Source organism: Numenius arquata, chromosome 2 (genome assembly GCF_964106895.1).
Source record: "Numenius arquata chromosome 2, bNumArq3.hap1.1, whole genome shotgun sequence".
Classification (NCBI taxonomy): domain Eukaryota; kingdom Metazoa; phylum Chordata; class Aves; order Charadriiformes; family Scolopacidae; genus Numenius; species Numenius arquata.
In genome coordinates this window covers 1,714,180-1,737,301 of record NC_133577.1, presented here as the reverse complement: position 1 = coordinate 1,737,301, position 23,122 = coordinate 1,714,180, and the positions used below count along the sequence as shown (strand labels likewise).

General features: G+C 38.0%; 1 protein-coding gene across 1 annotated transcript in view; it reads right to left on the bottom strand.

Annotated features, from left to right (window-relative positions):
* Positions 1–23,122, bottom strand: part of LAMA2 (laminin subunit alpha 2) — a 304,356-nt gene that overhangs the window by 186,893 nt on the left and 94,341 nt on the right. The window contains exons 10-12 of the mRNA XM_074144590.1: positions 22,542–22,702; positions 19,308–19,448; positions 17,793–17,966 (exon numbers count right to left, since the gene is read on the bottom strand). Of these exons, the coding sequence (XP_074000691.1) occupies positions 17,793–17,966; positions 19,308–19,448; positions 22,542–22,702 (476 nt within the window). The remainder of the gene's footprint in view (positions 1–17,792; positions 17,967–19,307; positions 19,449–22,541; positions 22,703–23,122) is intronic.

The following is a 23,122-nucleotide window of genomic DNA, read 5'->3' as shown; positions in this document are numbered from 1 at the left end:
TTCTCCAGTGATTTTCATCTTGCCAAACAATTAATGTGGTTTGAAGTTTTTCTTCACTCAACTAGATGTATGTCGTTCTGCTGAATTCTGGAAAAATTCAAAATATTAGCACAGAGGGAAGAGAAAATAGTCTCTAGGATTCTCTCCTAAATCCTCCTGGGAATAGTCTGGGAGAAAGCATGGGCCAGGAGCCATTTTCAAATTGTAGTTTGGATGGGACAATTCTCGTTTGGAGGATGAGAGATTTATTTAAGTACTGTATAATAACGTCATCATTTTATTAGTCACACTATAGTGTTACTTCTTTAAATAGTTGCTACTAATCCAAGTGTAGTGTTTCACCAGTATGCCCATACCAGTGGCCTCAAAGTTAGAGAACAGATCCCAGCAATTTTTAGTTTATTAACACAGATATGTCCTCGTGTGAACAATAGTTCTGAGAGCGCAGCTCAGAAACGACTGAGAAACGACTCAGCAAACTTTTGTTTTCATTTTTGGTACTGTGTGTATTTAAAACCCATTCCATCCAATTGTCACCTTATAGTTGAACACAGAAGTTTGTGTGCTGAGTTTTGGCCCAAGCACCATTTTATTACCCCAGTTTCAGCCTATTGGAATGAATAGTTAATGATGAAAATCATTATTAAATTATTAGGCCTTCATTTCAGCCCACTTACAACTCTAGACTTTTTAAGACTTTTTCTTAGCTACCTCCTCAATACAGTATCATTCTGTAGTAAAATGAGGAAGTGCATGATATTTTAAGTTTTAAAAAGTCTAAAGTAATAGTTGTAAGTCTAATACACTGTGCAAGGCAACTTTTCCCAGACTAACATACAGACATAAATTAGTACCATATTGTACACATGTTGTACGAAGATAATATCCTGCCAAGTTGGAAAATGTCATCCTAAAATAGAAAGCCACATTTCCTCAGGATATTGATCTAGCTTAGCTGGATTCTATAAAAAGATAGAAAAGTGGATAATGTAAATTCAAACACGAGAAGTTATTAAGTAAATTGACTGCTGGAGCTGTACCTAATCCTCAGTCCCTACAGCACAAGAGGCTCTCAGGTCAGATTGTTTTTGTAGCTCTAATCAAGTAATGCAGCTCACTTTTGGGAAGGAGGAGGAACTCTGAAGTGATTAACTTGTATGGTGCCTGTGTCATGTATTTTTGCACAATTATTTGCTTACTTGCTCCCCGAAGTCATAATACAAAGCGCTTGAACTCCACAATTCCCTTTGAACATTTTTGTAAGGACTTTATATCTAGTTATAGTGCTCTAGCAGTCATTTCTGCTATGAACGGGTTTGGTTTCAAGTTCATGGTGTTTTAATATCAAAAAGGCTTAATCAACGACAGCACACGTGAAACAAGATATGAATAAAAAAAATTTCAACATTACACTAATGGTTAGACATTTATAGCCTGGATCCCGCTATACAAAAAACAGCACCAGTAGCCTCAGCGGAACCCTGTTCATTGCAACCTGCACCTTGTGGTGTCTCCAAGAACAGAGAAGACAGCACCAACACAGAGTGGCTACTGAACTAGGGTACAGTTAAGAACGAAAAGCTCAATTCCACTTTGAGGACACACACTTTTACTCTATGGCCCCCAGAAAGATGTTTATGTTTTAAGACAAGACATCAGGAACCAAAGTACATCTTCTTTGCCTCATAACTGATGTCGATAGTGTGCAAAACATCATGAACTGGTGCATCTTTAAAGGAGTACAGAGAGATCTACCACAGCTGAGGAGCTGGTAAGTAAAAAGGATAAGGGCATGATCATGTATACTTTTACAAAATTATCTGTCCCATAAAACTCAAGTTCGTGGTTAGCAAGGCAGGTTTTGGAGAATGCAGTATTGACCTCATTTCTGCAACAGAAGTGAGACAAGATAAGCTGGGAAAAATATTTTTTGACCATTACTTCTCTTGCACTGACCCACTCAAGAAAAGCCAGAATAAGCCTTGAAAGTAGTTACACTAATTCTTCTTCTCCACATCCTCCTATGATTCTACTCGATCTGATTTATTGCTTCCCCTTCTTCAACCTTATTTAGCTCTTTTAGTACTGGCTCAGATCACTTTCCAGGGCTCAATGCTTTTTATAGACTCCAGTACAAAAATGTAGTGTGTGATACAATCACATAAATTAAAAGAGTAATAACGATAAGTTTTTCCTTCATTTAATTTGATACTAACCTGAATCAAAGAGAGGTTTAAAAATTCTTGAAGTCTTTATAGAAGCAAAGTCATAGAATGCATTAACACTAAGGATTCTAATCACTGCTAACATAACTGTTTTAATTAATTAGCAGAACATTATAATGTGAAGAGAGAAATAACTCATCCCTGAAAAAGAGACATTTAAAAAGATTTTCCTATGATGTAATCTCAAAATATTTTCTTTCTTTCTGATCAGTGTCAAATGGAACAGACAGCAACTTACAGCGTAGACAGAGGGATGAGAAGCAAATATAATAGTTTGTGCTTTGATGCCATGGCAAATAACTGCATTTCTTTACAAAGTGTAGGTAATTTTGCCTCCAGACAACTCATCTGACTTGCCAGTGTAAATGGACGAAGTGAAGCAGCACTAAGACCTAGTAAAAAAATACTGTGTTTTTGGTTAAAAAAACCCAAGCCATATTTAATAGTGTACCTGAGGCTAGAGACAAAAGATTTTATCTCCTGGATTTTCCCATACAGACCATTTTTCAGGACCAATTCAAAATCCAACAGCAATGGTAGAGGGCAGGACACAGAGTGGGCTGGCACAGAACCAGGCCTGCTGTCCCAAACAAGGCTCTCATTTATTGCTAGATTTTCATGTGATAAAGGGTTTAATGTGTCATTAGGATGAATGAAAACCATTAAATACAAAGACATCTCCATCAGTTCAGAAGTACCCAGGCTACAGGCTGGCTGAGGGCAGGAAAGTGTGTGATGAAGTATCACTAAACCCTTGCGTGCTCCTCACACCCTTCCCTGGGCACTGGCTGTTGACCACTGCGATTGAACAGGCTGCTGGGCTGGATGGACTTTCTTCCAGCACAGTTTAGATACTGTTATATTCCCAAACTTTGTCTTTTCCTCAGAAAGGTACTAAAGGTTTATGATTCTATGTCAAGAACTGGAAGTATAAACCTTTCTTTCAGTGCCTTATGATCATAACGATATTCAGAAGGTAATATATCACCACATCTCTCTGTTTTCCCCAAAGAGCCAAATAAAACTACTTGGCAAGAGCAGTTCTAAACCTGAATCTATGATCTCCCTCTCAGGACAAATTCCTCTTCTCAGCTCTGCAGTGTGAATCTTGTTTGCAGTTTACTGCTTTATTGCACATTGTGCTCCCATTTCTCTCAGTATCACAGGTGAAAGTTCCTCCTTGAAGCCACGGCAGAATACCTGATCCAGAGCCACCGAATGGAATACCTAATGTATATCCAGATCAAAGACCTCTAATAGAATAATTAATATATGTTAGAATACCCAATCCAGATTGAGACCACACGGGAGAAATTTTGCCTTAGTTATTGCAAAATAAAATTCCCCATTAAAGTGGCCCATACTTCTCTGGCAAAATTATACTTCATTATTTTCCTAGCCATTCAGATGAGAATTAGGCCACATGTGGGTACTCATGCCCACTCTTCCTAGATACATCCCCTCATCAAAGCCACTTTTTCCTTTTTTCCTCCCTAAAAACAAGAACTCAATGGGATCACGTGGAATTTTCAGCCCAATTGTTAGTGATGTAATTGTCTCTTAAGATTGTAGCATTTCAAATGTCTCTGTGGAGAGCTGGCACAAAACCTAACATGGAATAAATACAGAAGTTAATTAAGACTGCTTAATTTCTGCTGTCATATTGCTGGGATTTCTATTTAAGCTGCATTGTATACAAAAGAAAAGAAGAAAACATTTAAGACCTTTGGGGTAAATTCAGATTATTTTCTTTGAACTTTCAATATTTTACATAAAACTGCAAATGTAAACAACATGTTTACACATTGTAAAAAACATGTAAGTACTTCTAGTAGAACGGTTAAGAACTTTTTGCTGGAACATTCAAATTGTTCTGACGGTCCCAGATTGGCCAAAGCACATGCACAGTCAACTCAGATGTGTACATAAACCTGGGATACTGATTACACATTTTTACCAACACAGCTAATGAATAGAATTTAGGTTTAGCGTCCCTCCTATTACTCATTCATTTGGTATTCATTATTTTAACACTGACCATAATTATATCTATTAGGTTTTACAATGGATGTCATTTATCCTTCCATAAGACTTCCATCATAATTCAGCATAGATGGTAACACACTCATTACGATGGATCTTTTCATTAATAATGTGGATTTGTATCCACAGTATCCAATATAATATCTGCTGTATTCAAGCATTAATTAACGTTCACTTATTTTAAAGTGGTAGTCACTACCCGCCTGGAGCAAAATAAATCCTGCTTTATAATAGAAGTTTAAATTCACTGTATTCTTCAGGCAAAGCGATCACATTTCAGTAAATAACCAGTGTTTCCAGTGCTTTATGAAACACTGCAGCACTGGCACACGTGCTGTAGTATTTATGAAAATTGTGCGTTCCCATACTAGAAACCAGCACATTTCTGGAACCTCATTTTCAAAGCTATGGTTGACTCTAGTCACTTTACACTAATTTCTGCTGTGGTTCTCCTCTATACCTCTGGGCACCTCACAGAACAATCTCAGGTGCCTAAACAGAGAATCCAACTGATGGTTTTTCAGTTCTCTGAAGATTTTGACATTTGAACATGAAACTAAATTTGTGCTGTAAAAATGTCAGGAGCACTTTAGTAGGTCAGATCCAAATCTGTTTAGGCTAATATCCTCTCTCTAAAGATAAGAAAAATTTCATGATCTTACTAAGTAAATAATTTGTCATCTCCAACTCGAAAAGCCCTCTATATATTCAAACTGGCCAAAAGTTCTGTATTTGAAAAATACAGTCTTACTTTGTTACTACGTCCTGCATATCCTTTATGCAGAAAGGAACATAAAAATGTCCATTCTAAGTGGACGCAAAAAATAAAACATGCAAAATACATACAGGAAACCTACATAACAATTCAAATAAGTTTTCCTGTGTTAAAAACACTAAGACTCTTTGAAAGAAAATAGCAAAATACTTTCTTACAGATTTACTATAAGTACTTTAGTTGCATCCATGAAAAAAACAAAAAGATATATGTTTGTGGTAATACATGTCCTAGATCTACAGAACAACCATTTTCTAAAAAGTATCTGCAGCATTTAGCCATCCAAACCACTGAAAGACAGTTTGAAACACTATCATATAAAAATCTTGCGAGAGGGAAGCAAAAACACTTCCCTTTTGGAACACACAGTCTGTGATCACAACAAAGTTAATACTCTGTACAATGCACCTATAGCTGATAGCCCAGAATTATCTGACTTCTCAAAAGTGAATATAGAAAACACAGTACTGGAAAGAAAGTAGGCAAAGCAGCTAAACAATGATTTACAGGAAAAGCAGCTAAGGCCAAGTTTTTCATATTTGCCCGGAGTAATACTCTCAATGGCTATGAGCCAAGTAAATAGATGGTCGATGGAAAGCATACTAGAGACAGTAAAAATATTTATAAACAAATACAACTTAAGGGGAAACCTGCTGCTTTTTTTATTTTAAATAAAGCATGTGAACTTTATCAGAATTTTTTTTAACTTTTTTCACAAAAACTTGCCTTGATAATTTGGAAGCTTTTTTTCTTATTGCATTTTACTTCTGTCCGTAACTGTCAGAAAAACATGAGATTTGCAGCTCTGTAAGTTGTACTAACAACTGTCTTTTGTCTCACAGTTCAATACGGGTTACACAGTTTGATGAGACCCACCCTAAACTGTGTGTGCACTTCTACTTAATTCGGAACTGGGGAGAGTCAGAATATACTCTGAGTTTTTGACAGGTCTTTTGACTCTCCCAAAGCTATCAGCCATCATTTATCTCCTGGAATATTGCAGGCAGAGGGATGTTTTGTTTCATGGAGCTCTGGGAAGGCCTGGTAACGAGTCTCATGATTTACTGATAAAGTCATCTACTTGATCATATTCTTGGTGGGAATAAGAGATTTTAAGTTGCTTATTTGTTACCAAATGTTAAAACTTTTCTAGTAGTGCTAGCCCCTTTTCAGGAACAAAGGAAGGAAAGAGAGTGACAGATCCCCAAAGGCACTCTGGAGTAGCTCCGATATCTCCATTAATGTCAGACAGGCTCAGAAGGTTTGATCTGGCAATGACACGGCCCAAAATCTGAAACAAAGTCTCTCACTGCAATTTTTCTAATAGAAAATTTGAAAATGTTTGGTGGAAAAAGCCAAGCCAGTATTTTAAGGAAGAACTGTCAGCCAGCTTTAATATAAAAGCTTGAGGTTTGTTTAAGAAAAGTTGTCTTGATCATTCCTATATTTCTATGTTTTTTGGATCTCATTTTATCTGTTGCATCCTTTGTGCCATGCATTCATATTTTTATTCAACAGATAAGACAAATGTATAAAGCTATTTGTATTCTAAAATATATGTATATGTATCATGTATTTGACATAAAACAAAAGACATGGGACAGTGACAAAACCAGATTTCAGTGCATCCACCTAAACTGAACTAATACAACATCTAAGAAAGAAGAGACTGATTTACCGGCCTGTGCATCACATAAAATGCATCTCGGCAACAAAACTGTAGAAAGTTCTTTCTCAAAAGAACTTTTCATCACAGGAGACTAAACAGAACTAGCTCACACATTTAACTAATAAGACACAGCTGACCAAACAACGCATCTATTTATTTGATTAGCTTTAGAGGCATCTGTTGTTACAAATCTACTTTGTAGCTTAAAAAATGCAGTTTCAGTCCACCAGTTTTATTAGTTTAGACTGCCTGGGTTTATTAAGTTAGGAAATCTTGTTTCCATAGCTAATGACAACAGAATACTGATCTATATTAGTTTTCATTCTACCTTTTTTTTTTAACTTTTCCATCTCGTTTTTTAGCTTGCCAAACATTTAAAATGACTAGACGTATGTATAGCTCTGTATTGTTGCATTTAATTAAAATACTTAAGAAGAAAAAGTTCCTCTATGATATTACAAACTTTGATCATCTGAGCTTCAAAAAAACTTCAAGGTACATGAAACACTGTGCCATGGTTTTCTGGAGCATGGAAGATACAGTATTGATGGAAAACTATGGATTACTATTCATGGTATTTATATCCACTGATATTGCTAAAATTGTACAGTGAATAGTAGTCCATAGACTGTACCTGTCTTATGGATAACTGAGGTGTGGTTTAGGAATATATAAAGCCATTTCCCTTACGCAATTTCATTTTAAAAACTGAGTCATAACCAAAATCATCTTTCGGGACAGTAAATTGTATTATTTTTATTTAATAATAAATTTATTTTAATATTATTTTATTTTTTTAAAAACAAAATTTATTTTAATTAATAAACTGTTATTAATTAATATTTCTTTAATTTTTAATTAATTTTATTTATTTTTAATTTATTTTATTTTTAATTAATAAACTACAGAGAAAACCTTAACTTGGGGGCATAGCGGGTATGAGGAAAGACACCAAAAAAGCCCAGAAGAAAACTGACACAGAAATTTATTAGAACAACTGCCTTCCCTGTGGAAACTTTTCCCGTCTCCAGAAAGAGTTAAACTAACCAAGGAACTGGTCTGGAAGTGTTCTAAATATTTCATGATATTTGATACTTAAAGGTTCCAAAAGCTTATAATAAAATAATGAAAAATATCGGTAATGTTACGGTTCCTCTATCTTGCTCATTTTTCTGAGGAAATTACCTCTGGAAAATAAATTGATAGGGCTAAGAGGGCCAAACAAATAAAACACACTCTTCAATTAGAAACAAGGATTCTCCTTTATCACAATCTCTCTGAGACTGAGAAGCCATGTAGATACCAATCAGAAACTCATCCAGCCATCTCAGGAGACAGGGGGGGTAAGGCACAGATTGTGAGAAATGTTAGGTACTTCCAGCAAAATATGGAATGGTCGGGCAGGCCCATTAACAAAAAAACCCACCCAAAACCACGAAACAACCTCATCAAGAGTAAGTGCAAATATATTCATTTGGGAAAAACAATCATCTGTGTCTGCTCATGCATGGTATCTGCTCCCATCGCTGTCGCTCCCGTCAATCTGCAGTTGAAGGGTAATGGCCCCACGATCCAGGGAAGCTGCTCAAGTGTGTACTCAGGCTGCAGCTTGAGAGATGGGTTCATTTATCATCATAATAAGCTATTACCATTGATAGGTCACAACTCATTGAAGAGACAGTCAGTCTAATTGGCTCCATTCAGTCAGCTCTGGATGTGCCTCAAGGAGGGGAGCGGTGTTTTGCAGGTAATATTCAATCACCCAACAAACCGCTTGTTTAATAATTCATCACAGTTCAGACTGGGGCTCTAGCACATGATTATACCTTCCATATGGCAAATATCTGCTCTTAACCCTTTTGTCTCTTGGGTCCAGGAAGACAAAGGCAAATTCATTGTGTAGTTAGGGTAACCCTCACTTCTAGAAACTGACTGAATATTTAAAATTTCCACTGAGGTTTGCTTTCTAAAGAAATTGGTTGTAGTTAGCTGGAGTCTCTCTCCGGAAAATAAAATCCTTGCCCCCATCATTCTCTCCTGCTAAAGATCAGCTTACAGTACGTAAACTTAATAGGAATGTAAAGTACTGGAGCTCATTTAGCCTTCTAGAGATTTAATGAAGCACTATGGGTCCATTCAGAAATCTTTAGCAATCAGGTAATGATAGGGCAGATGAGAGAGAGGGAATAGTGTACATAAGACACAGGACCTAGGATTGAAAGGATGCTTCATAGTCTCTTCAGATCTTGAATCAAAGCATGAGTCACTATATTAAAATGTTTAGAATAATGACTCTGTGTAAAGACAACTTAGAACTAAACCAGTAATTCAAGCTTCTGATCACTATTGTGCTACTTTCACAGAATCACAGAATGCCACAGGGTTGGAAGGGACCTCTGGAGATCATCTAGTCCAACCCCCTGCCACAGCAGGGTCACTCAGAGCAGGTCCCACAGGAACGTGCCCAGGCAGGGTTTGGAATGTCTCCAGAGATGGAGACTCCACCACCTCTCTGGGCAGCCTCTTCCAGGGCTCTGCCACCCTCACAGGAAAGAAGTTCCTCCTCATCTTTAGATGGAACTTCTTATATTCAAGTTTGTGCCCGTTCCCTCTTGTCCTGTCCCTGGGCACCACTGAAAAAAGACTGGCCCCATCCTCCTGACACCCACCCTTTGAGTATTTATAGGCATTGATCAGATCCCCCCTCAGTCTTCTCTTCTCCAGACTAAAAAGACCCAAGTCCCTCAGCCTTTCCTCGTCAGAGAGATGTTCTAGTCCTCTCATCATCTTTGTAGCCCTCTGCTGTACCCTCTCCAGCAGTTCCCTGTCCTTCTTGAACTGGGGAGCCCAGAACTGGACACAGTGCTCCAGACGGAGCCTCACCAGGGCAGAGCAGAGGGGGAGGATGACCTCCCTCCACCTGCTGGCCACACTTGTCCTGATGCACCCCAGGATGCCATTGGCCTTCTTGGCCACAAGGGCACATTGTGGTTACCATTTCATTGTTCAGTTCTTTGTCAGTATATTGCAGCCAGACCGAAAACTTCTTTTGCAACCGCTGCATTGTCAAAGGCTTTAAGGTACTTTTTCTTCCACCCCTTCCAACGGGGTGCTGTGGTGGGGTGACCCTGGCCAGCAGCCAAACACCCACCTTCATCTCACTCACTTCTCTCTCACACGGGATGGAGAGAAAATAGAAGGAAGACAAAAAGGTGTAACAGCCCTACCAGTCACCAATCATTTCTGAAAAGATCAAGAATATATAAAACTTACAAAATTACTCATTTAATTCTTATTATAATTATTTCTGGAACTGGTTACTTCTTCTCACAAACAAACAAAATAAAATAATAAAATAAAATAAAATAAAATAAAATTAAATTAAATTAAATTAAAATGCAGCTCTTTCTATACACTTTGAGTGTCAGTTTGCATTTGCTTTCACTAATAATATCTTAATGGAATTTGTACCATTTTCAACCATTGATAAACCCCTCTCCCTTCTATGCTCTAGGTAGTACTGGTGCTTTGTGTGTTAAAAATGAGTGACTCCTGCCAATATTTCGTTGTCAAAATCTACAACCTTTTTGTTAATGATATTGGATGTAAAATATCATTAACAAAGTTATTTGGATCTGGTCTCTCAGACATACGAGCTGATTAAAAATTCACGACACCCAAATTCACATGTCACAAATTCACACGCATATACGTCTTAATTGCACTCGTACACAGGTGACTAGAGCTTGGATTTGGGCACTGGTTTGGTCTTAAAACTTCTCAATGACACAAGGTAAAGTTAGTCAATCAAGTTCAGGAACCAAAACTTAGTTTCTGAAGACAGACAAGAAAAAGAGAAATGCTAATTCCTGCATGTAAAATGGAAATAATGGAATTTATCCATCTTGTAGAGAAGCTGCATGTCAAGAACATTTTGAGACTGTCAGATGCTCCTGAGCACATCAGACCTCAGAAACGGTATCATGCAGATTGAAAGTACTACAAATGATTTGCAGAAAAAGCCGCTTTCTGTGTGCACCATCAGAAATTCTCAGTACTTCTGCCCTTCTGCATACTGCCTTTTTGATGTGGAAAGCAATAGCTTAACCCCACAAAATTACCAAACTAAAGCTCAGTGGCATTACGCAGTTTAACTAATGAGTTACAAACTCAAGAATTTCAACTACGTCTTACTTCAACTTTTAAAAATTCATTTAAATTTAAAGAAAATTGGAGGGGAGGGAGAGGGGGGGGAGGCAGGTAAATCAAACAGAAATGGAAACTCAAATACTCAGGAAGGAAAATCTGGAAACTGAACTGAACACTACGTCTTTGTGGCTCTCATATTTTGAGACTGACCTTTCAGTAGCTCTTATTTATACCCGTTTGGTGACAGGCATAGATTCCTTCATCACACTCCTGTGTAACCCAGCATCAACTAGATGTCTGGACTATAAATTCTGTCTGATTAATTTAAGTAGATAAGTTGAGTAAAACTCCATTGAACCCATTAGTTGCAGGTACCCTGTGATCAGCAAGGATCTCCAAACAGAATTTTCAAAGCAAATGCCTATTTGCTGGAGAAGTGCTTGGCATGCAAAGGCGTACAAGAGGAACAAAACCCCCGTGCATCCTCCCTTTCATAAACTCCACATTTCCTTTGCAGTCTCCAGTAACCACTGTTCAGTGTAGCCGTCTCTATCTCAGAGATCACCACCATCGTGCTTCCTTGCATGTCGATTAGCCCTCAATACAAATCACCAGGTACATTCGTTCTTTCCAAGTCAAAGACTTTTTTTCTTTTTTCTTCTGCTTTGTTGGATCCTTTGGTATTTTAGTATTCGGGATCAGGATAAGAAGAGTAAAACTTTTCAATCTGGCAAGCATATTCCCCAATTTACTTTCTTCTCCATTATTTCCTAACACCCCTCAGTATTCTCTCTCTAGCATTCACATCCCTTCTTTTGTGAAACTACTTTATTTCCTGCTTGTTTCTCCATTTTTCAACTGCCACTATTGATTAAAACCCTTGCCTTCAAGGCAGATTGGGTAAGCAGGTAATGCGAAGGACACTTGAGATTTATGAAATAATTTCACCAACAATAATTTTCCTCTTTTCTCTACAGTAGTATAAAATGATTTTAGCACAAAGAAATTAAATGTATCATGGGGTACATGAAATACCACAGCCTCTCGACTCCGTTAGCCAGATTCTGAGCCCTGTTTCAACTCATTTCCAAGGTGCAAGGAGGCCGTCAGAGTCTCCTGGGTATCCTTAGCTTTCCTTGCACTCACAGTAGCAGCTGTACTTGACCTGTCCCACCAGGCTACCCAAACATCATTAAAAGCATTAATGAGGAATAAAGTGTGCAAAATTTACTTATGTCTTGGTGGTTCTTTACAGTCATGGGCAGCTGAATCCCAAATAGGACAGTCCTGATATTGTTCCAGTTTGTACTGGGGATCAAGCGAAATTTGTCTGGCCACAACTGGGAAAGAACACAGAGACTTATCCCTGCCTCGTTGCGTGGTGCCGCGGGGAGAGAATATTTCAGCAAAGATAAAGAATCTAAACCCAATCATGTAACACAAATTAAGTAAACTTAAAGGAAGCATCAGTCAGCTGTGGTTCCAATCCTTAAAATATTTTGCTCTTCACTTGTATTCCTGCTCTGTTTGTCTCATCCTTTCAGTATCTGAATTTGCCGATTATCTCAATTTTTAGAAGCTGTAGTGAAGTAAGAGCTAATAAAATAAACGGCACATTTGGTGTAAGTTGAAGACACCTTCATACTGTTGACTGAGTCTGATTACCATGGTGACTTAATTTCAGTCAAGGCAATTTAGATTGCAATTTTGAAAGCTACATTATTTATATTAGTTTAAGCTTTACTTATGAAAAAATAAAAGTATATCAATAAACTAAACCAGCTTTTTATCAGAAGAATGCATTCATATATGAAAGACAAAAGATGCTGAAGTAGCTGTCTTTACGAAAGATATTTTTCTTTAGGTTCAAAACAATCATTTTAATTTTCTGCCATGTGTTGGCTGTTGACACTACTTAAAGAATCCGAGGATCTGCAGCAACTGTGAATAACTTCAGGGGTGTTACATTCAACGGAGATTTCTTGCAGACTATGTGCTGCTGATGCCTATTACTGATTCTTTTACAAATATGGATAACATGCATATAACTTAACTATGTCATCAATAAATGTCCTTACAAAATCGTTTCTGATATTTCATGCCTTGTACTTGAAGATCACATTCCCTACTCCCCCGTTTTCTTTGGGAGCTTGGAGATGTTGTTACACATTCAAATCTGGGGCCGAAACTCATTTCAGAGGTATAAAAAAGGCAAATTCCTCATGAAGTACTGGACTTAACCGTCACTGTGGAAAAATCCCTCAGACAGGCAGCAGATACTTCAAGCACTGCCATTGTTGTGGCCTGCTTAGACTTGGCCAACCCGTCTGCATTGGGGAATCAACCCTTCTACATGAGGGCCTAAGTATCTTATAAATGCACACAGAGAGAGCTCACATCAGCCCACCTAAGTTTCACTGATTTGCCTTCCTGACAATAAAAGCAATACAGACACATGCTCAAAATTCAGCCCGCTGGCTAAATTTAACACACAGCTGTGTGTTGGAATTACGTAGGCGAGGTCACTCACTGCTTTTCATAAGGCCAATGAATTTCAAAATAAACTGATGGTAGGAAAAAGTAGCTTCCAACAAGAATTTAATTTGCATCTCATCTGTTTATACAAAAAGGTGTTAAGTCAGATTGGTCTCCTTTTTGAGGCAGGCAGTAAAAGCAAGGAAAAGAGTTGTGGATCTAACTCTATCATGTCCCAGGAACAAGGAAGTCTGGAGATCTGAAACCATGACAATACTAGATGAAGCTTTCTGGGTTTAGATGCATTAATAATTTAGGACAATTGATCCTGGCATTTCTGTTCCAGCTGATTATTGCATTATTTACGCTTCTTTATGTTTTGGGTTTCAACTCCCTCCCTCCCCTCTGGGAGCTGCAAACTGCAATTCGCTTTGCATCATTCTGCCTTTTGCATCAGAATTGCCTGAGAAATGAAAACAAATGGAAGGAAATAAACATAAAAGCCACAAGGACCTAGCTTATGATTATTTTATAATTCAATATTTACTCCTATGAGGTATTCTGGGCAGTCTGCAATAGATAATATGTCACAAAACAAACTGCTCATCCCAATCTTTAGCTTTCCAAAGCAAAGTACTTTTAAAGACTGATAGATTTTTAAAGTTTGTACATATTGACTACAGGCTTATTACAGTGTCTTCACTTCTGGACTCAAAGAAATACTGACTTCTGTAAGTCAGCAAATAGGATACACAGCTAATTATAAAAGAACAGGCAAAATAAATGAAGCGATAGTGTTACATCAAAGACGTCCCTTCCTGTTCTGTGTGCACAGACTCTACACAAAACTTTCAGCTGTGGTCTTGGTTTTAACTAGAGGGCAGAGCAAGAACAACGGATCCCCCATACGCTGCTTAAGTCCATGCCATTGACAAACATCATGTGCTAGAATTTTTCCAAGAGTTAACAAAGCCTTTTATTCAAGCATCTTTTGCTTTAATTTTCAACATACTCTGACTTCATGAAGGACCTAACTACATTAACTTCCCTGACACTGAATGGGATGGTGCTGTATGACTAGTTCAAATGACTCCTGTAAAACAACACTTGATGCAAGAAAACTTCTCAATTTGAGTAAAATCTGCCAGTAAGCAAATAGTGGTTTTGAGCAGAGGTGTTTTAGGGCTTCTATCATGTTGTTTGCAGTCTGAGTAACGGCAGCATTAATATCTGCTCAAAACCCAGATAGAGGAGTTCTTTTCTGTATAACTACTGGGTGCTGAGACCTAACAACATTAGGAGACCTGGATTCCAGGATGGACTCTGCCTAAAGGCTAAACCAAGCTGTGGCTGCTGCCAGGATCAATGTCCTGACCAGCTGAAAGGGGCAGGGTAAAGCTCCACCTTCCTGGTTAAAGCTGGCCCTTAGCAGGGAAAGGAACATAAAATTCGCAGCAGCAGAGAGAAAATCAAGCAGAGAGACTCTTCTAACCAAAGATGGGTGTTTCCTCATGGAATCTCAAGTGGCCTCAGCTGCTCCTCCTGTGTGCGTGTCATGGGGGCGTCATATGTTTATTTAGATACGCTCCATATCGTGTTTTCTTTCGGCTAATCATAAATGGCTTCTAGTCAGCACACAAATTATCAAATCACTTTTTGCCAAGGTGTCAAAGGAAAAGAAGCAGAGGACATTCAGACTGTCAGACTTCTGAAACAGCGTGGATACCGAACCCTTCCACACTGACTGTAGAGAAACAAGTGTTTCACATCGTCCTGCTGAGTTTGGTATCTAATATTTAATTAATTTCGTACTTTCCTTCTTTTAGTGTTCTGATCAAACATTATCGGAATGTAACTCATAACACTTTCAGACAAATTGATAAAATCTTTTAGCATGGATTTAAAATAGTTTAAAATAAACTTATAGATCCATTGTCAAAACAAATTAAGAAACTGCTAACAAAAAACAAATGGGGTTTTCAAATACCTAAAATGTAATTAGAGTTGATAGAATAACACAATTTTTCAGTAACTAGAAGCTCTAGCAGACCACAAGACCTCGTGATTACTGCAATCCTTAGTTCAGTAGGCTATGATAAGGTAGGCAGGGAAGAAGATAAACTCTTTTATGATACCTACTAAAACCTTAATACTAGCCATTTGAAATCTCCCAAATTATCCACTAGATATTTTATTTCTAGAAATTAAATTCCTCCAGATTACTCCTAAATGTATTCTGCATCAAAAACAGTGTTCAATTTTTCAGCTCAAACGCATACTACATAATCAGACAGGTAAAATATCTGGCTTTTAAAAAAATTAGCTGTATCCGCACAAAAAAGTTTAAGTTTTGGTAGCAGCATATATATTTGGAAGCCTAAAAGGATATGGTGATGTTAAAGTAATTTGCTAATGTTCTTGTCCTAGTCTGATGTAAACAAGAATCCTGTACACGCTACCTGCAGCCTCTTGTTATTTATAATATCTCCTTAGAGTTACAAAGACCAGTATCATGTAGTCCAGTGTCACCCAGATTTAGACAAAAAGGAAAAAGCTACAGGCTGCACACTCAGGAACATCCTATTTATAACGCTTTTTTCATCGAAAAGAAGCATTTGGAGAGAGATGTAAAACAAGCAGATAGCACACATATGGCAATCAACATCGTGGAGGCATATGCACAACATGCCAACTTTATATTAAAAGAATTATTTTAAATAAGGTTTTTGAGCTATATTTGAAAACTAGGAAATGCCGGGTGGTTACTACCTTTTGTTACTCAATTTTATTCTGGGGATTAGTATTTAAGAGCAGTAATTTTAAGAATAAAAAGGAAAGGCAGTTTTCTGTGACACAATGTTTATGTAATGTACATCTTGATATAAGATTTCCTAAATTGTTCTCTATATTTTCTAAGACAAAAATTCTTCAAGAAGCTTGCCTCCTCTGAGATACCAATTATTCTACTGCAACACAGCTACCAATCACTCTCCAGAAAGGATGGTTTTATCCAGTTTCAGCTATTTGGTTTTATCCAGTTTCAGCTATTCAGAGAAATGTTTTATTGAGTTTACAAATAAGGACTCTCAATATTCTATTTCCGCTTCCCTTTGTGTAGCATAAATCATATGGCCTAAGCATGTCATTATGACTCTAATTTACGTGATGCAACATGACAGTTAAGATGTACTGTGGTAATTTGTGAGTGCTTTCAGTATTATTGTAGTATCAAAAATTTATATGGTTCAGTTATTAAGGCAAATTGCTTTATTCATACAGAGATATCTGACAGTAACCACAAAGGACCTCCAAATTACACTGAAAAAAAAATATCTTCCATGTTCAAATAATTTGTGCACATTCTTACCATTATTTTGCTCACTGAATAGAAGCAGGATGAAATGCTGTCTGGAAAAGTATCAGTTCATATCTCAGGGAAGATTATAGAAGAAACTCTCTCGCTTGCCCAGCTAAATGAGCCTGACTATCTTTAACAATTTATAGCCATGAACAGGATGCCCAATTCTTTGGAATGATGCTATTGAGTTTCAACATGCTCGCTTACCTTCTGTCACGTTGATTTTCAGCCAGCAGGAAGAAAATAAATAAATAAGAGGTTGACTAGCCTGAAGAGACTACAGAGGAAAATGTGCTCAAGTGTATTAATGTTAGCATTTCTGATAAGTTTTAGCATAATCAGGTTTAGGGTAAATGGAAAGCTGTTTAGCTTTCTTCACGTTTAGGACTCATTCAGTCCTCAATTCTAGTCTCTGAAAAAAAAATATGAGATTTTCATGGAAGTATCATGTATGATGGCAGAAAGTCTGATGGGTGAGAAGCCTGATAGTCAGACCACTAAGCATCCAAAACTTTAGAAAGTAAATATTTGGTATTAACCTGCAGGGCATGAATATATGTGTAGAAGCACACATGAGCACATGCAGACTTGAATAAATTTATGCATCAGAACTGGCACAGAGCTCACAACAGCATTTTCTGAGTTCTAGGGCAGAGAGCTACATACACACACAAGTTTCTTGCCAAACGTTAAGGTTTTGTAACACACCCCCACAACATCTGATACACAACTTGCATCTCTGCAAAGCAGACGAGGGAACTGGTTTTCAAAGCTGAGGACTAGGTGGGAAGAGAACAGGACAAGCTGAACCACACACCAGCTAATTCATTCAAAAAAACAACGCTGCTAACTATATAGGCTTCTGTAATACCTGACAGCAGGAGCCTGAAGAGGGCTCAAAGATACTGAGTTAATTTTCTCTACTTAACTTTTTGCCTCCCAAGGATACTCCATACGCCTCATTCCTTTCGGCTTGCAATTTTGCTGGTCAAATAGCCATCCAACTTAACCCTCCCCTCAGTTCTCCTCCCCTTCGAAGCCTTACTTCTTTCCTCAATAAATCAAATTAGTGTTTAGGCAAGTACCATCTGCACTTACTTTGTTGCCCAAGTAGGAGCTGGGTGCACTCCAGTAATAAGTCTGTGGCAGTACTTTTCGCGCAGCCGCGTTGCTGATGCTAAACTGCTGATGCCCATCGAATCTCTTGAGCTTGGGGACAACTCTGACGAGACTCGGTAAGTCAGTCAGATACCAGCCATTCATGTCTTCTACCTACAGTAACAGAAAAAACCCACCAAAAAAAAACACATTAAAATGACAATCAGGACATCAGTCATTTCAACAGTCACAGCCTCTCATTCACCTGTTTTTAAAAAACTGATTAGGTCTATATGATTAATAGCAGTTTAAGAACAAAGAAAACAGCAAATTAATACCAGCAAAAATTTCTCTTATTGTATGTGACTGGGATTTATAACTTTTGAGTAGTTTGAAGTAACTGCAAGTATTTGCTTTCTCTGCTTTATATGGTCCAGAGTGAGCAGGAAATTTTATTGTACAAACATATGCATATGAGTATCTGCAAATATTATACAAGTTTTCAATAAATAATATTAGTCACAGAGGGTACAGAAGATGAGCTGACAAATGGATATACATTATTTTTTAGACAACATAATTTATAATAATTTGTAATTCTAAAGCTTTACAACTTACAAATATAAATATACTTTTTTTGGAAAGCCAAAGCAAAGCTGCAAAGCACCAGAAATTAGATTTCTGAAACCCCGGAACTAGAAATGAATCACCAGAAAAGAGCAAACTGTTCAAACAATGAAGGCTTCTGGAGCCTGGATACAAGCAGAACAATAAATTAGCTCAGCCGTGGGATGGAACATTTTCCAGCTGCTGGCATGTAAATGAGCACACTAGGCATATATGATTTTATTTGCAGACTTCCAGCATACCAATACAGCCAAACCAAGGAGCTCATAGACCTGGAACACATTTCCCAAACTCCATCTACAGACATGACTATGTAGCTTACATCCGTTACAGTGGAACCAGTGCCTGAGCTTGGAGAACTAGTCTAAAGTTTAGAGTACATTTGCAGGCTAAAGACATTTTTCTACAGCTCAAATAAGAGCAATAGGTTCATCTCCGGTTCATACCCTTTCCTAGGAATACAGCAGGCACAAGAAATTCACTCAAAATTCCCCCTTTTTCTTACATAAACTGTGTGTTGTACCTTTAAAGTTTCAAAATTCTTAAGTATTTAATTTAATAATGAACTGGGAAAGAGGTTGCCCTATGGATATGTTGCATTTAACTCGGGACTGATCCTGTACACACATTCCAGGACTGTGTTAGGCACATGGCTTCATTTTTGGCTAACATCTTTTGCACTTCTCACTGTTCAACTGCACTTTTTCAGAGCTTTCTCACAATGAAGAGAACCAAAACTTACAAGCATTTTCTTTTTGGATAAATGAGAAATATATGGGACATAAAAGAACATGCATGATTTTATAAGATGCGCTCTGGTGACAATAGACAGTGACAACAGACAGAAATAAAAACCCAATGACATGTGCTGATGCTGATTTTTCTTACATTTCCGTAGGTAAGGTGAGAGTGTGTGCAGACGTCTGTTTTCCCAGAGCAGAAACATTCCTCACAGCCTTTGGGATTATTTTGCTGCAGATTGAAAAAACCTGGTTTGCAGCGATCACAGTTTTCTCCTTCGACATGTTCCTGGAAATGCACATTAGAATATTACGTCAGTTGTCATAGATTAGAACTTGAGATCACCAGCTTTATACTCTGCGTGTAAATCACAGGACACAGAATTTGAACGTTTTAAAATTTTCAGTTTTTCTTCTACATGAATGGACACACCTGATTTCAGGGAATAATCTAATTTCTCTCCTTTACACTTGAGTGTGTTAGACAAGAAGGCAGGATGGGACACAATACTGCAGCCTCAACAACTGTGGTTTGTAGGCACGGCTGATAAAATCTGTGCACGCCCAACTGATGCAAATTACAGGTACATAGTATTAGTTGTACCAGTCATTCAGCGGAGCCGATTTTCAGTGGTCTATCATTAATAGCTGAATTCAGGCTAAATCCAAGTGTTGAAAGGGCTGCATTTCTCCTTCCCACTACTACATGCGTTTGCCAGCCATGCAGCCAGGCCTGCACACTCTTCCCCTGCAGAAAGCCAGGCACTAAACATACATGAAGAATTCTAAACTTAGCATTTGTTAATTACGTTTTTCAGGGAAAGCTTATGTTGTGCATTAAGTCCCGCCAGCTCACACAATACATCAATTTGTCCTATAGGCAAAGAGAAAGCTAGCTTTTCTACAAGGAGTATGTTGCAAAAGGCTCACGCTATGGTGCTGGCTTAGTAATTCAATATTTTTCCCAAGATAGCCCAGAAAATTCTTTCCCTTTCAAAAGCGTTATACACAGTCTCTTTAATCCTGGAGACGGTGCTCTATGGTACACACACAGGACCAAATTGTTGGCTCCACGTCAGCAGAGAATGAACACATTATAAAAAGCCTGCCCACGCTGTGTAGTCTGTGATTGCTTGAAATACACAGCTCTGAAGTTAGTTCACCAAAAGCCATTTGATACCTCCTGGGTATGATCTAGCAAAGACGGAAAAAGCAGGGTACAGCATGTGGAGGTACGGGGAGAAAGGCTAGAACAGACCTCGCTGACGTGCTTAGGGTGTGCAGAGTGAGAAGGGTAAAATAAAAGAGCACTGCAAAGCAAAACTATGTGTTTAAATGAAAAGTTGTCCTACTCTGCAGTCACAACCGTCACCAGTGAGTAAAACCTGTATAATTCTACTGAATAGGCAGCCAATGGGTAACAGATATATAAAACTCGAGGTTGGACAGGAGATGTAACCTGTCCTTCAGCCAATGAAGCAATGTTTCTACAGCCTCGTTTATTTCTGAATGCTGTGTTCAGTCCAGTTTTAAATTATGCAAAAATGAGACTTTGACCATATGCCTCCAGACAGCTCTCCGAGATAATTAGTGATAAAACAGGCATTTATACTTGCTCCTCACCTTTCTGTACATTAGTTTACTACAGCTAATGTGGTAAAGATAACAATCTAATGCCCACTTTGTTGCATTATGCTGCATACAGTTAGAACTGTTTTTCAGCAGTCAATTTCCTTTACAAGAAAACTATCTTTAGTAAATTTAGAGCTCATCATATGTAATTGAAAGATGTGATTAAAAGAAGGGAAGCATTTTTGCTAAGACCTGCTATTAACTTGTCCAGACATCCCACTTTATTCTTCATATGGAGCATAACTAATCTGATGATTTCAGTGTCCCTTTGACCATAATCTGCTTTGATTTGAATTTGAAGATTGCTAGTGAAAATAAATGTGTATCTGTATCTCAGCTATCTGCAAAGGGTATAATTTTTCTCCCACAAGCACTTTAAAAGGGATTAGAGGAGAAGAAAGGAGACAAAGGATGAACAGCGAGAAAAAAGTGTGGACTCTCTAGGACAGGAACAATTATCTCTATTCCATATTTGTTCATTTTGGTCCCATTGTACTAACAGATCAGTTTGGCATGACACAAATAATGTCATAATAATAAGAATCATTCAGCAGTGGGTATCTTGTATTTGGCACGTGCCACCTTCATCAAAGCTCCCTTTCAAGTCAGAATACAGCAAAAGCACCCCTTTTCTGATATCCTACACTTGATAGCTAAGGAATTAGAACTGAGATACGGATAGATTTTATTTCCGACGGACAGCATGTGACTGTTACACAAAGTGAGGATAAGGTTAATTCTCTGAGTTCATTTCAGTGCCATTCAGCTGTCACACCCGAGCTTTATGTGTGTATGCAGCATAAACTGATAGATTGAAGTATTTTTTTATACATTGTTGTATTTAAGGACGTAACATAAGTATTTTTAAATCCACATTTGTGACTAATTCTGTTAATTAAATGCTGGAAGGAAATTCCTGCAGGTACAACACAGAAAAATCAACCCACAGTACAGTAACTTGTCCTTTGGGCCTCTTCATGGTCACTCACTAAACCATGACTTACAGAGCATCACCATTCCTAAAGCATTCTTGGTAACTAGGTATTTTTAAAGAAGTGGATGCATGTGTTTTTAGAAGTGTTTTTATTTCAATATAATATCGAAATATAAATTGCTGGAGGTACACAAAGGCATACAGAGAAAATCAGTCTTGGATTTTCCTCCTAGAAATTAAGAAAATCACCCTAAAGAAAGGATGGATTATTATTTTTTTAAATATGTTACAGATTAATAATCAACCATCCCAAGGCAGGAAAGAATGCTCTTAGTTTTGAACTTACCAAGAAAAGAGGATTATATCCCTAATAACAACTCCTACACTGCAACTTTTTTGTTTGTTCTAATACATCATCAGTTCATCTCGTCTTTTGAAGTCATATTACATTTTAATTTTACAGCCCAAAATACTTTAAATGTACAGTTTTGAGAACATAAGGATGTGAGTTTGAAATAAATGATTCACAGGCTTCATTACAATGAAGTATCCTTTCATTACCGATTTCTAAGGACTTGTATGACTGGCAGCAGGCTCCTAGGTACAGTGTTAATTACAGTGACTACTGCGGTGACACGAGACAATCTAAGACTTTACAGGACCAAGAACAAGTGTTGTATGAGAAGTGACTGACATAGATACTAACACAGCTAGGGAGGACACTGCAACACTATTGTATGATAGAAAAACCATTAATTACAATCTTTCAATATCATCTGTATGTTGCTGTGGCTGAGGAGAACTTGACATCCATACCTTGCAGGTGCAGGGACCTACGCAAGGGTCAGCATTCGCACTGCCTTTCAGCGAGCAGTTGCAGGGCAGGCACTCGGGGAATCCTGTATAACCCAAGGCACATCTGTCGCAGCTCTCTCCTGTGTAGCCAGGCTTGCAGTGACAGAAACCAGGCAACATCTCTATGGGAAGAGGGAGAAAAAATGAGGCATATTTGATTTATCATTATTATTACTGCTAGTAGTAGTAGTATTAACAGATATGCGTGTTACGCTGCTCAAAACACCACCTTTGGCAGGTGTAACATAAGGGCGTACATCTACGTATGGGTCGGTCTCATCTCACAAGGAACAGGGGATGGGACAAGAGGAAACGGCCTCAAGTTGCGCCAGGGGAGGTTCAGATTGGATATTAGGAAAAATTTTTACACTGAAAGGGTTATTAAGCAGTGGAATGGGCTGCCCAGGGAGGTCGTTGAGGCACCATCCCTGGAGATATTCACAAGACAGGTTGATATAGTGCTTAGGGACATGGATTAGTGATGGTTTTTTATCAGTTAGGTTGATGGTTGGACTAGATGATCTGAAAGGTCCCTTCCAACC